General features: G+C 47.3%; 1 protein-coding gene across 1 annotated transcript; it reads left to right on the forward strand.

Annotated features, from left to right (window-relative positions):
- Positions 1-11,080: 11,080 nt before the first annotated feature.
- Positions 11,081-15,237, forward strand: RPS14 (ribosomal protein S14). The gene is made up of 5 exons (XM_057730988.1): positions 11,081-11,226; positions 12,018-12,168; positions 12,668-12,829; positions 14,112-14,188; positions 15,120-15,237. Exons 2-5 carry the CDS (start codon positions 12,020-12,022, stop codon positions 15,185-15,187), a joined length of 456 nt encoding a protein of 151 aa, XP_057586971.1. The 5' UTR covers positions 11,081-11,226; positions 12,018-12,019; the 3' UTR covers positions 15,188-15,237.
- Positions 15,238-15,545: the final 308 nt, after the last annotated feature.

Here is a 15,545-nt window from a genome sequence, read left to right on the forward strand (position 1 = left end):
CCTGCCAATGCAGGGGACATGGGTTTGATCCCTGCCCCAGGAAGACACCACATGCCCAGAGCAACTAAGCCTGTGCGCCACAACTATTGAGCCTGTGCTCTAGAGCCTATGAGCCACCACTATTGAGCCCATGTGCCACAAAAGAAGCCACCACAATGAGGAGTCCACGCACCACAATGAAGAGTAGCCCCCACTCGCCACAACTAGAGAAAGCCCATGTGCAGCAACGAAGACCCAACACAGCCAATCAATCAATCAATTTATTAAAAAAACAAACAAAAAAAGGAATAACAGGGCCTGAGCTTGGTTCCCACCTTCCACCCAAGTCACAACCTCTCCAGGCACTCCTACCTTGGGAAATGGCCCCACTGTCCACCCACTGCTCAAGCCTGGAACCTGGAGTCATTCTCACCCCTGCATACAATCCATCTGCAAATGCTACCGATTCTACCTCCAAAGTCGCTCTCAAATCTAGATATTGTCCTCCACCTTCACGGCTACCATCATGTTCCGAGCTACTATCGTCTCTCACCTGCATGACCATCTTCACCTGAATCTCTAAACAAAGCCAGAGTGGACTTTGAAATACACAAATCACAACATGCCGCGCCCTGCTTAAAGCTCCCATCTTGTCTCACAGTATGTAGATTAAAACACACACCCCTCACCAGGGCCTGCCAGGCCCCTGGCTTCTGGGATGATCTCACCTCTTTCCCCTCCCCTCGCCAGCCCCCCAACTCTGTGCAGTGCCTCAGCTCTTTTCTGAGCCGGCAGCTTTTGCACTAGCTGGGTTGCCGCTGCCTGAATGCTGTTTCTCCTGCCTGCCTCATGGCTGCACCTTCTCACCCTCAGAGTCCTGTCCCTGCCCCTCTAAGAGTGAGCCCACTCCACGTCTCGGGTCTGCCCGTTTCCTTCACAGCACTTACCATAATCTGTAATGATAAAGCTGTCGGCTGCCTTACTTGTATGATGTCTGGCTGTCTCCCCCTCTAGACTGTGCCTTCATGTCCATGCTACCTGTTGCTTTATCACTCACCAATGCCTAGCACAGTGCCTGGCGCATAGTAGGTACTCAACAAATACGCTACATGGATAAATGCCCAGGATTCGTATCCTGGTACCCCCAACCCACTGGGCCCTGTTCTTGCATTCAGTGTGACTCAGAGCAGGTCCTTCACAAGTAGGTCCTGCCATGTGGCAAAGAACACAGGGGCCCGGATCTGTCTGAGGAGGCCTGGTGGCAATCTCTGTCCACTTACTCCACTCTGAACCAGCCAAGCGACCTTGGGCACGTGCCTAAGCTTCTCCTGCCCCAGCTTCCCACTCTGGAAAACAAGGATCATCATCTGAGCTCCTGGGGGTGTGGTGAAGCACTGAGGGAGACTGCATACCAAGGCCACATTACAACCATGTCGCAGGTGGACAACCGGACAGAAGTGAAGATTTACACACCCACACTCACTCACTCACGCTTACACTCCCCAACCAACCTTGGGGCTCAGAAACTACAAAGCTAACTTCCCAGCCCTCCGCACTCCCGTGCACCAGCCCCAGCCCCAGCCCCAGCCAAGGCCTGTCCTTCCCCCAGGAGCATGGAGATCAGGCGCCATCTAGCGGGCACCTAGGCAAGAGCCGGCATTCCGGCCCTCCTTTCCACTCCTCAGGGTGGATGGGGCAGCTAGGGGCACTGACCTACCCTGACCATCCTCACCCGGCAGAACTAGGCCTAGGAGCAGAGGAGCTGCCCCTCAGGGCCCTCAGCCTCTCCCCAGGAGCACAAAGTCCTAACCCTGAGCCGCCGAGAGCCCACCTCCCCAGTCTTCGAGCTCACCTCCTACCATTCCTTCCGCTCCAGCCTCCCCACAAAAGATCCTGAATAATCCAAGTTTTCCTGTTATCTCAGCCTGGGAGTTCTCCCCACCCTCGTCTCCCTGTCCTGGCTGAGCCCTACTCCCACTCTGTGCCTCTACCTGAATGGCACCTGCCTCGAGGCCCCTGACCAAGCTAAAGCTGCCCTCGGGAGCCCCATGGGCCCCCTCACCCCATTGCTAAACTCCATCCACACACGTGTTTCTTGCCTGGATTCCTCCTTAGACAAAGATTTATTTTTTTAGCTTTTTGTTTTGGACATTTTTCTTCCTCCCTCCTTCCCTTTCTCTCCCTTCCTTTCTTTCTTTCTTTCTCTGCACTGAGTGGCTTACAGGATCTTAGTTCCCCAACCAGGGTTTGAACCCCTGCCCCCTGCAGTGCAAGCTCACAGTCCTAACCACTGGACCGCCAGGGAAATCCCAGACAAAGACAATGACAGCAGACCCTGTAATGCTCCCCTCTGCATGCTAAGCGCTGAGAGAGCCCAGGGCCCATAAGCTCAGACTGTGGGTAAGTTCTGTAAAAATCCGAAGCAGGCTAGTCACAGCCTATGAGAGATGGAAACTGAGGGTTTCCAGGAAGGATTCACGGTGCTGCTTCAGGCTGGGCCCCATCTTCAAGCCCCAGCACCCACTGAGCTGCAGCTAGTCTCTGATTTCTGGCTGTGTTTCTCTGGTGAGCTAACTCACCCTCTCTGGGCCACAGCTTCTTCTCCCCACGCTCCCCTTGCTCCCTCACGCAGAGCTTCCCTCCAAGGGATGAAGCACACGGGCAAATTAAAATGCAAGCTGTTGCTAAGAATGGGAAGTATGGGGCCTTCCACGTTGTGCTTGAGGGTACAGGAAAGGGTTTGGATTTCTGAAGGCCAATTCCCTGTTCTCCCTTTATCCACTCAACAAACACGTTAAAAAAAAAAAAAAAAAAAAAAAAAAAAGCCTGGATCTGAGATTAAAAGTATTGGGGCTCTGGAGTCAGATTGTCTGGGCTCTGATCCCAGCACCACTGCTGATGGCTGTTGGCTGCTTACTTGTTTCCTTAGTTATAAAATGAGGGGGATAAAAATTTCTGTCTCATTGGGTTATTGAGAGGATATATGCAAATCGCTCAGTACAAGGTCTGGCCTGTCACAGGTGTTCAGTGTAAGAGCTACTGTTGCTACCAGTATTCATGGAGCAATGGTGGCAGTGTTGGGTCACTGATCTCACGCTGCCTCTCCTCCACCCTACACCCAGGGCCTCCCTTGTCTCCAGCACTCCGGTCCCTCTGGGCCCTGGGAAGCCCCTCCCCAGTCCCCCCTCAGACTCCTCCTCAACGCCTGAAGGCCGCATGCTGCCCTCAGGAATTCCAGAACACCTGCATCACAACCTCCTCTATTCTGGTCTTTTCTCTGAACACTCCCGTCTTGCCCTAGGAAACCTACTCTCCCCTGAGAATGCTGCGTTCCCCTGCAGGCCTCCCAATGGCCTCTCCTTTCTCTTCCACAGCCCATGGACATGAGAAAAAATGGGGAGAGGGGAGGGAGAAACCACAGGTATGTTCTCCTCCTTGCTTCTCATTGTCCCTTTCAGGCCATTCCTATTCCTTCTTCCCTAAAGGATGCCCATTGTGAATCCTGTCTCCACACGGCAGCACGCATGCCTCCACCTCAACGCAGATGTCTAGCAGCCTCTGGGGCACAGCCCCCCACCTCTGAGGGCTTGACCCTGGCCTCAGTGTCGCTCTCAATCAGTTTGTTCCTGTTGCAGTTCTTGGTCATTCCAATATTCACAGAGATGATGCTGCCATCACCCTGGCCTCTGGTCCCTTGACCTGTTCCTAATGATCTCGTCCCCCCCGCCCATGTCAGTCACTCACTGCCATGGACTGAAACTCCTCCCCAAACCATTATCTCAATCTCATGCCCCCTGTCCCCGATCACCAGCTCAGAGTATCAGCTGGTACTGGACTTCAGCCATCCCTCGCCCCAATGGGACCTTGAATCCATCATTTCCATCAGCTTTCTGCGGCCGCTCACCCCCTTGATGCTCTCACTACCCCAGTTACCCAAGCTTCGGTGCCTGCTCAGTGGCGATAATTGTTCCTATACATTTACCTTCCAGTCCCCTGTTCTTCTCTCAAGTTGTGTTCTCTTGGCAAAACCACCACCCTGGTTAAATCCAACCCTCTGCCTACTCCATGCCTGCATCCATGCTGCAGAACATGGCTGGAGAAAACGTCGAGTGGACCCTAAATGCTGCCCTAGAATCACCCTCTAGTCCCCTAGCGCTTGGTGAGGTTTCAAGTCTCCTCTCACTCCCAGTCTTCAATATCCACCCACCCCCAGCCTCACAGCTGTTCACTTCCTACGTCCCTGCGAACATTCTCAAGCTCCCACCCCCACGAGTGCTGCCCCTCCACAGTCTCCCGTTTGCACAGATGTGCTACCCACGCTCCTATCTAAGGCTGCTACCTCCATCTCTGCACTAGAGTTGGTCACCTCTTCCTACGCAAGGACACGGCTCCATCATCAACTTTTTTCACTCTCTACTAGACCATTCCCACTGCTACACAAATATCTGTTACCAATGCAATCTTAAAACAGAAAACAGAAAATAACTTCTTGATCCTGCTTCCTAATTCTTCTGACCTTTTGCACACCCTCACAGTGAAACTTAAGTGCTGTCTATACCGTCCTCTCTGTCTCTCTTGAATCTGCTCCATTCAAGCTTCTGTACTCCCCTCCCCCAAACCCTGCCGCACTCACCTTGACCTCTTGCCAAGGTCCCCAGCGGCCTCCCTATCCGTGGTCATTCTCAGCCCTCATCTTACTTGACCGCTCAGCACGTGGACACAGCTGCCTGCTCCCCTCTCCTTGACTCCTTTTCTTTAGCTGGCTTCCTCGACACCCCCTCTCTTGGTTTCCTCCCATCTCACTGCTCCCGCTGCTTGCTCCTTAGCTATCTCCTTCCTCACTCCCCACGCTTTGAAGCTCAGTCCTTGTATCTCTTCTCAGTCTACACTCAGCCCCTTGGTGGTCACAAGCAGTCTCATAATTTCAAATACCATCTAGACGCTGAAGGCTCCCAAACTGACACCTCCGGCCAAGGCCCTCTCTTCTCAGTTCCAGACTTATCTACCCCAAAAATCTCCTTGACATCTCCACTGAGCTATATGATAAGCGTCTCAAACTCAGGCCTAAGACTGAACACCTAATCTGCCCCCCACCCTCAGCCTCTCCATCCCAGCGGACGGTGACTCTGGAGTAAAATTTTTTTAAAAATGTAGATTGAAACATATCTCCACTGGGCACGTCCTCAGTGCCAAGTTTTGAGATACAGTAATAATGGCCCAAAGCTAAGACTTGAAAATAGAGTAGGAATTTCCTAAACAAAGGCAGGAAGAATGGTCTGGGCAGGGAACACGTATGCACAAAGGTCCTGGAGTGGGAAGGCACTTGGAGAATTGAAGGAACTAAAAACATGGCCAGTATGGCTGGGGTGTTGTGTGTGAGGGAAGAGGAACGGGAGGTCAGGCTGGAGGAATGACAGGAGCCACTGTCTGCGGGCTCTTACCTCCCTGTTGCCTTGTCTGGTTTCCCCATCCCACCCCACCCCACGTGCTGTCAATACTGTGAGCACAGGGAATATGTCTGCCACCACCTCTCATAGGTGATTCATTCATTCAGTAAATACTGATCACAGTATGTTTCTGGCACTGTTCTAGGTATTGGGATACATGGATGACTGGTGCAGATAATGATCCTCACCATCTTGGAGTTTACATTCTGACAGGAAAGGCAGATGTAGTACCTAAGAAAATGTTCTATTATGTTAGAAGATGACCAGTACTATCAAAGCAAGGTAAAGGGTATCAGGGGTCTGGGACTTCCCTGGTGGCGCAGTGGTTAAGAATCCATCTGCCAGTGCAGGGGACATGGGTTCAATCTCTGGTCTGGGAAGATCCCACATGCTGCGGAGCGACAACTACTGAGCCTACGCTCTAGAACTGCAACTATTGCGAGCCGCAACCACTGAACCCTCCAGCCACAACTACTGAAGCCCACGTGCCTAGAGCCTGTGCACCACAAGAGAAGCCACTGCACTGAGAAGCCTGCACACCTCAATGAAGAGTAACCCCCTATCACTGCAACTAGAGAAAACCCGCGTGCAGCAACAAAGACCCAATGCAGCCAATAAATAAATAAATTTATTTTTTTAAAAAAAGGGTATCAGGGCAGATTATATAGGCCTTTAGGTCATTGTAAGAATTTTGGCTTTTGCTTTGAGTGAAGCCATTGGGACGTTTTGGGCAGAGGAGTCACAAAATCTGACTCCTGTTTTAACAGGATCAGTATGGATGCTCTGTGGAGAATAGTCTTTTAATGGGAGTTGCATGAGGGACTAAAGTAGAAGCAGGGGTTACAGTTAAGAGATGAAAGATAATTGGTAGTTGAGACCAAGGTGGCATTAGTTGGGGTAGAAAGAAGTGCTCAAAATTTGGTTATATTTTGAAAGCAGGTCCAACAGGATTTCCTGATAGATTAAACATGGAACTTGAGACAAAGGTACATAAGATGCCTCCTCTTATGCAAAGCAGGAACTTACTCCACAATTCTCCAGTCTCTGCTAACATACCTCCTCTACTGGGGAACTCAGTACTCGAGAACAAAAAAGTTTTTTCTTTCAAAGAATATCACAAAAGAGATGCAAACGGGCAAAACAATTCACACAAGAGATGCAAATGGGCAAAACAATCCATAAAGAGGTGTCTGACCTTATTAATTATGGAGAAAATATAATACGGCAAGGAGATAGATTTAGTTTCTCAATTTAGCAGAGGTGAAAATTGATATCAATTTTCTGGAGGGCAGTTTAGCAACAAATATCAAAACTTAAAATACACATATCCCTTTTGACTGCTGGAAGTTTACGCAAGGAAAGAATATCACAAGTGTGTTTATGACACTTGTTTATATTTGAAAACTTAAATGTTCTACAATAGAGAACTGGTTAATAGACAGTGGTATTGCTACAGAGAGGAACATCACATGGTAGTGAGAAACAGCGCAATACAGGTATTCCTGGTTGCTTGCAAAGAAGAGGATTGGGTTGCTGGGGACAAGAGTGAGAGGAGTAGCATTTTTTTTTTTTTCAAATATACTTTTGGTAACGCTATTTTTTTTTTTTTTAGCAGCACCGTGTCTTAGTTGCGGCACACGAGATCTTCGTTCTGGCATGCAGGATCTTTCAGTTGTGGCACGTGGACTTCTTGGTTGCAGCATGCACATGGGATCTAGTTTCCTGACCAGGGATGGAATCCGGGCCCCCTACACTGGGAGCGCAGAGTCTTACACACTGGACCATCAGGGAAGTCCCGATAACTGTAATTTTTATTTGTGTGAATGAATTTAATATTCAAAATAATAAATGAAAATTTAAATATCTGTAAAAAATGTTGTAGATCTCTATTAGTTGTTATGGGAGGATGTCCATAATGTTGAGTGAGAAAAAAAGTTACCAAATGGCATATAGAATACAATTTCATTTACACGAGATTGTATATTTACTAAAGATAAAGGTATCTATATAAGTATAGAAAGTTATTTCTGGAATGATGCTCCAGTTTGATAATAGTGGTATCCCTAGAAGAAAGAATTTAGAGATGATTTTTACTTTTTGCTACATACTCTTCTATAATGTGAGGATTGTTTATAATGAGCATGGATTTTTTTTATACCATCAGGGAAAAATATTGTAAGACTATTTTTTTTTAAAAAAGAAGTGCCTCTTTGGTATGTATATGCATAGATGATGTTTGGAAAGAATACACACCACTGTGTTAACAGTGGTGGGTAAGACTGTTATTTCTTTTTTCTTTTTGCTCTCCTTTCTGCATCTTTCTATTCTACGGGTTTTCTGTAATTGATTAATTTTTGTAAAGGGGAAAGAAGATACCACATTTTTAAAAAGTTCTTCCCTAAATCGAGGTGAACTTGTTCGGTACACAAAGAGCTATATGTTATTTTACATAATCACTCTTTTTGTTAAAAAATTATATATATATATATCTCATTATGTGAGCTTTATATATATATATGTATGTGTATGTATATATACACACCTATGCATATACACATACACAATACATGGCCTACTCCTTGTCCCTTCTGCATAGTTCCAACTATACATTCCAATCCTTCAAGGTCCTTCAATATTGTTATTAGAGGGATATATGGAAGTAGCTATTAAACATAAGCTTTGAATTCAGAATTCCAAATTGTCCCCAAATGTGTAGCCTCAGTTAAAATCACTTTCTTTAAATGTAAGGCCAGACACAATCTTAGAGGAAAACATAGGCAGAACACTCTTTGACAGAAATCACAGCAATATCTTTTTGGATCCACCTCAGAGTAATGAAAATGAAAACAAAAATAAACAAATAGGACCTAATTAAACTTAAAAGCTTCTACACAGCAAAGGAAACCATTAACAAAACGAAAAGACAGCCCATACAATGGGAGAAAATATTTGCAAACAAAGCAACTGACAAGCGATTAATCTCCAAAATATATAAAACAGCTCACGCGGCTCTATGTCAGAAAAACAAACAACCCAATCAAAAAATGGGCAGAAGGGCTTCCTAGGTGGCGCAGTGGTTGGGAGTCTGCCTGCCAATGCGGAGGACATGAGTTCGATCCCTGCTCCAGGAAGATCCCACATGCCGCGGAGCAACTAAGCCCGTGTGCAAAAAAAAAAAAATTAAAAAAAAAAATGGGCAGAAGATCTAAATAGACATTTCTCCAAAGAAGGCATACAGATGGCCAAAAAGCACATGACAAGATGCTCAACATCACTAATTATCAGAGCAATGCAAATCAAAACTACAATAAGGTATCACCTCACACCAGTCAGAATGGCCATCATCAAAACGTCTACAAACAATAAATGCTGGGACTCCCTAGGTGGCACAGTGCTTAAGAATCCGTCTCCCAATGCAGGGGACATGGGTTCGATCCCTACTCCAGGAAGATCTCACACGCCACAGAGCAACTAAGCCCATGAGCCACAACTACTAAAGCCACAGACACACTGAGCCTGTGTGCTGCAACTACTAAAGCCCGCTCACGTAGAACCTGTGCTCCAAAGCAAGAGAAGCCACCGCAATGAGAAACCTACACACCACAATGAAGAGTAGCCCCTGCTCACCGCAACTAGAGAAAGCCCGTGTGCAGCAACGAAGACCCAACACAGCCAATAAGTAAGTAAATAAATAAATTTATTTTTTAAAAAAACAATAAATGCTACAGAGGGTGTGGAGAAAAGGGAACCCTCTTACACTGTTGGTGGGAATATAAACTGGTACAGCCACTGTGCAGAAAAGTATGGAAGTTCCTTAAAAAGCTAGAAACAGGACTTCCTAGTTGGCACAGTGGTTAAGAATCCGCCTGCCAATGCAGGGGACACAGGTTCGAGCCCTGCTCCAGGAAGATTCCACATGCCACGGAGCAACTAAGCCCATGCGTCACAAATATTGAGCCTCTGCTCTAGAACCCATAAGCCACAACTATTGAGTCCGTGTGCTGCAACTACTGAAGCCCACACACCTGGAGCCTGGGCTCCACAACAGGAGAAGCCACTGCAATGAGGAGCCCACGCACCACAATGAAGAGTAGTCCCCCACTCATCGCAACTAGAGAAAGCCCACGTGCAGCAATGAAGACCCAATGCAGCCAATAGATAAATTAATTAATTAATTAATTAATTAATTAAAAAAACAAAAAAGCTAGAAACAGAACTATTGTATGATCTACCAATCCCACCTTGGGGCATATATATCTGGAAAAACCATAATTTGAAAAGATACATGCACCCCAGTGTTCATAGCATTATTTACAACAGCCAAGATATGGAAGCCACCTTTGACAGAGGAATGGACAAATAGGAAGTGGTACATACATACAATGGAATATTACTCAGCCATAAAAAAAGAACGAAATAATGCCATTTGCAGCAACGTGGAAGACCTAGAGATTACCATATTAAGTAAAGTAAGTCAGACAGAGAAAGATAAATATCATATGATGTCACATATGTGGAAACTTTTTTTAATAATACAAATGAACTTTTTTACAAAACAGAAATAGACCTACAGACATCAAAAACAAACTTATGGTTACCAAGGTGAAACATGAGGGAGGGAGGGATAAATCAGGAGTTTGGGATTAACATACACACACTACTATATATAAGATCGATAAGCAACAAGGACCTACTGTATAGCACATGGAACTCAGTATTCTGTGATAATCTATATGAGAAAAGAATCTGAAAAAGAATGAATATATATATATATGTATAACTGAATGACTTTGTTGTACACCTGAAACTAACACAACACTGTAAATCTATACTCCAATTGTTATAAATTATACTCCAATAAAAATTTTAAAAAATAAAATAAGGTACTCCCCTGGTGGCGCAGCGGTTAAGAATCCGCCTGCCAATGCAGGGGACATGGGTTCGTCCCCTGGAAGGGGAAGATCCCACATGCCACCGTGTAACTAAGCCCGTGCACCACAACTACTGAGCCCATGAGCCACAACTACTGAAGCCTGCGCAGCTAGAGCCCGAGTTCCACAACAAGAGAAGCCACCACAATGAGAAGCCAGCGCACAGCACCAAAGAGTAGCCTCCGCTCGCTGCAACTTGAGAAAGCCCCAGCGTGCAGCAAGGAAGATCCAATGCAGCCAAAAATAAAAATAGAATTAAAAAAAGTAAAAAATAAAAATAAAGCATAATAAAATAAAATCGCTTTCTCTAAAAAGGAAGAAAGGAAGTCAGAACAGTATCTATTTGATAATGTGGTGAGGAGAAAATGAAGCAGTGCATTGAATCGCTTATCCCAGGTTGGTATGCGATGGTAAGTACTGAATATTTTATTATTTTGCCATGCACCCACACGTTGAGCCTACCATCATCGCGGTTTTGTTGTTGTTGTTCGCCTCCACATCATGAGAGGCGCTGCCGCCCCCAGGCTGACCAGACTTGGGGTCAGGGTGGCGGAAGTCTGTCTAGCCGCGGTCGCCGCCATCTTAGAACACAGGCCTTCCTCACCCACCGTGTGTGGCTGCCTCGTGCAGTCTTAGAAGCAGACCCGCTCGCCAAGACACCCAGATCCTTACCTCCTTAGGCACTGCCTTTAGTAAGCCATATTCTCGAGGGCGTTTTAATCTCCTTGGAAACGCTAAAATTGGCGTCTTCCGGGAGCCGGCCTCTCCCCGAGACCTCACGTACACTTCCGGGAACACGCGCGTGACCCCCTCGCCCCGCCCTTTCCCACTCTCTCTTTCCGGTGGCGGAGTCTGGAGAAGGCGCGCAGGTAGGATCCCTCGGCGAGGAAAATCGGTTGGCATCCTGCGGCACCGGGGTCCACCGGGGCTGGGGGCACGAGGCTGGGGTGCCTCCGCGGAAGATACACCAGGTGCCGGGCGAGAGGAGGGCGGCGGGCCGACTGAGGCTCTGGTTCGCCCCCTGTTTCGGGAGGCGGCGGTCTTGCTTCAGGGAAAAGCCTGTAAAGTGGGGGTGAGTCCGGGTCTAATCTCGAAGGCGTAGGCCCCGCTCCACGACCATTACTCCACCAGCTCCTTCCTGGGCGGTCGCAGGCCGGGCCCCTGACGTCTAGTTTGTTTTCGATCTGGAAAGTGGGAATAATTGTCGCACGAATCCCGTGGGGATGTAGTGAGAATTCAAGAAGGGACTGCAGAAAAGACGGCCTTTCCTGAAGTGCCTTCTAAATCTGAGTGACTGCTAAGTGGGACGCGTTTCAATTTAGGGGGCGCTCAGGGCAGATCTTTCAAAGCCAGAAGTAGGGATTGCTCATCAGTGCTTGCTGAGCACCTACCATGCGTCTAATCCCCCCTGAAGGCAGAGATGAGGGGCGCTCAGATCTCGCCAGGGTGGGTTGGGAGGTGCAGGGGAGGGCTGTCCTCCAACAAGAGACCCCTGGCAATCCTGATCGCTGGCGTGTTCGCGGCTGCTGTCGGCTTGGCTCGGAAGAGCAAGTGCGCATGCGTGTCCCGCGCACCTTTCTCGGCAAACAAATGTTCCCAGAGAAGCAAACCTTGAGGCTTTTGTGTCATTAACATTGGGATTCTTTTCTCTTTCCTTTAGAAATGGCACCTCGCAAGGGGAAAGAAAAGAAGGAAGAACAGGTCATTAGCCTTGGCCCTCAGGTGGCTGAAGGAGAAAATGTATTTGGTGTGTGCCACATCTTTGCATCCTTCAATGACACTTTTGTCCATGTCACGGATCTTTCTGGCAAGTGAGTACCAGGTGGAGAGGCACAGGGCCCAGTTAGCAATGGCTGGGGTTAGAAATGACCCTGGAACTGGGTGGCAGTTTAAGGGAATCTCTTGAAATAATTTTTAAAATGTTTAGGTAAGGATATATGCTTGATTGATTCATCCACAGAGGCTGTAATCTCCTAGGTACTGGAGTTCTAAGAGAAGGAGATGCATTTTGTGTCCTTACAACCTTACAGCCTGGGGATCTCGTATGTAAAATGAGGGGGAATTGCTCTTGGAGTAATCGGATTAAATGTAGAAGTAAATGTAAAGTGTCGGCACAGTTTAGTTATCCAGGATCACTGAACCCCATCAAGGCAGAGCCCGGGGCAGTCCTGTCAGATCAGGATGCATGTTCAAATTGACCTTCATCCTCTGCTCTACCTGAGCAGTAGTGCTCTTTACTCATTAGGATGTGATAGGCACTCTGAATCCTTGTTGGGTGAGAAATAAAGGACGCTACGCTTTTGTCCCCAGGGAAACCATCTGCCGTGTAACTGGTGGGATGAAGGTGAAGGCTGACCGAGATGAGTCATCTCCATATGCTGCCATGTTGGCTGCCCAGGATGTAGCCCAGAGGTGCAAGGAGCTGGGCATCACTGCCCTCCACATCAAACTCCGGGCCACAGGAGGAAATAGGTAAGGCTGGGACTGGGTAGTGAGGTCGCTGGGCTTGGGCAAGGCATCCTCGGTGTGTACATAATTAATGCAGGCATACCTCAGGGATACTGTAGCTTTGGTTCCAGACCATTGCAGTAAAGCAAATATCTCAATAAAGCAAGTCATGTGAATTTTTTGTTTTCCCAACATGAGTAAAAGTTAGGTTTACACTGTACTGTAGCCTGTTGAGTGTGCAGTAGCATGTCTTAAAAAAAAAAACCCAATGTACATACGTTAATTTAAAAATACTTGATTGCTAAAAAATTTCTAACCATCTGACAATAAAGCATTGCCACAAGCCTTCAGTTTGTTTTTTTAAAAAAGTCAGTATCTGAAGTGTGATAAAATGAGGTATGCCTGTAACTGGTTCTTGTACTGTCCCCTGCCCCAACTTACTGTGTTAATTGAGTACTCACAGCATACAAGGTACTATGTTCTAAGCACTAGAAGAGAGTGACGGTGGAAGGTAGGTATAGTTTCCATCTTCCTGTGTGGCTCTTAGGCTGGTGGAGAGCCAGGCTTTAAACATTATAGAGCAAGGGAGCATGTGGGTTCTTTTTGCAGCAAGTGCTGGGAAGCAAAAATGTGTCAGGGATGGGATGGTAATGAAGTTTAAACTAAGATCTAATGTTGTGGTGTTAGAAGTCAGTCCAGTGAAGGACAGGGGAGAGTATTCCAGCCAGGGACACCTGGAAGGAAAAGGTCTTGGGCTGGAAATGAGCTTGGCATATCTGTGGAAAAGAGTGGCGTGAGGTGTGATCAGGTAGGCAGGAGCAGGTGAGGTCCTGCAGGGTCTTGAAGAAACGGGTAAAGATTTGGACTTTGGGTTGGGAGGAGGGACATGAAAAGTTTTTTATAGTAATGACCTGTTGAGGCTGGGTTGTGGTTTTTTGTTTTTTAAGATGACTGCTGTGTTGGGAACAGATCAGATAGGAAGTTGTTAAAGTGGTCCAGTGAAGAGATGGTAGTGTCGTGGTCTTGGGAGGCTGGAAAAGGACAGATCACCAAAAAGCCTTAGAATAACATGATGTGACCAACAGGGGCATTTCTTTAAACAGGGTGCAGGCAGAGCAGGATACAAACTATGACCCATGGTGGTAGGGGGAGTATGCTACAGAATGTAAGTGGCATGCTAAGCCTGAAGTATTTGCTGTCTTGCCCTTTGTAGAAAGAAAGTTTGCAGATCCCTGAACTGGAGGTTTGTGAGATTTTCTAATGAGTTGGCCAGAGGATTTTCTTAATTTAGATATTCATTTCCTAGGACCAAGACTCCTGGACCGGGGGCCCAGTCAGCCCTCAGAGCCCTTGCCCGCTCAGGAATGAAGATTGGGCGCATTGGTGAGTGCTCCTCTTTGGCTGATGCTTGGATTTGCCTTGAAGCACTGACCCCAGAAAGCATGTGTTCTTCACAGTGGATACAGGGCCTGGTCTGGTAGCTTTTGGCAGTTAGGTTTGTTACTGGGGAGTGCGAGGGGCACCATGTGGCATAAACTCTCCCTGAACACGGTGTCACCTTGATGTGAATTCCTGCATTGGGACAGCGCCATCTCATTTCTGGACTTCTGTGCCTGATTGTGACTAGTGGAACTAACGGGAGATTAATTGTTCTTTCCAGTGTTCTCAAGGGGGTTGCTGTTGGTATTTTGAGGGGGGTGTCTCCTACGTGATCACTGACTACTAAGTATGAGTAGGGCAGGCCGGTCGTTGTGACAGTAATGTGTTGGGGGGGTGGGCAGTAGCTCCCATGATTGAGAATCACAGCATTTCTCTATACTTATGTAGCATTTATACCCTCATGTCTGTGAGCTGGTCATTTATAGCTCTTAGGAAGGAGATGTTAGCTCTTCTCTATTTCTGTGGCAGCATGTACTCGTCCCTCAGTCTAATGGTCCAGCCCTCTCAAGATTTTTTCAGAACATTATCAACCTTCTTTTACTTATTAAAAAGGAGATATTCAGTTTATGAAGATTTTTCCACTGGAGTCAGTGAGCTAGGTGTCAGAAACCTGGATTTGTCACCAGCCTCTGACATCCTGTGCAAGTTGCTTACTCTCTAAGCGTCAGTTTCCCCTTCAGGAAAGTTGAGTTCAACCCACATCACAAAATTTGAGGAAGCAGCAGATGGGGCAGCTCCACATCTGTCTTAAATACTGAGGACTTATTGCAAAGCAGCGGGATGCACTGCTTATCTGTTAGACCGTTGACATAGGGAGACCTGGACCCCTTCCCATTCTGCTCCACGCGATGATGTTTTCTCTTCCTCCCCACAGAGGATGTCACCCCCATCCCCTCCGACAGCACCCGCAGGAAGGGGGGTCGCCGTGGTCGCCGTCTGTGAACAAGACTCCTCGTGTTACTGGTTTCTGTTAATAAATTGTTTTGACGTAAGCTCTTTTCGACTCTAGTCTTCTCTCCTTTGTTTAGGGGTTACCCCTCGGGGATAATGTGATTCCTCCCTCCTGTCTTATATTTAACCAGGGTGTGGGACTGTCTTGTGGTCATGGGTGCATTGACAAACCAGCAGCCACTTAATAGATATGTTGCTTCAGAAATATATACAGCCCGTCACACAGGAACACAGGAGGTACTGATTCAGCTCCTACCATGGAACAGAGTAAGCCTGTATTCTGTGAACTGGTTTCTTGGGAGGAGGAGCTTATGGAGAGGTGAGATTCTGCTGCTTGCAGTTGGGTCTT

The sequence above is a fragment of the Hippopotamus amphibius genome, chromosome 1, assembly GCF_030028045.1.
Source record: "Hippopotamus amphibius kiboko isolate mHipAmp2 chromosome 1, mHipAmp2.hap2, whole genome shotgun sequence".
NCBI lineage: Eukaryota > Metazoa > Chordata > Mammalia > Artiodactyla > Hippopotamidae > Hippopotamus > Hippopotamus amphibius.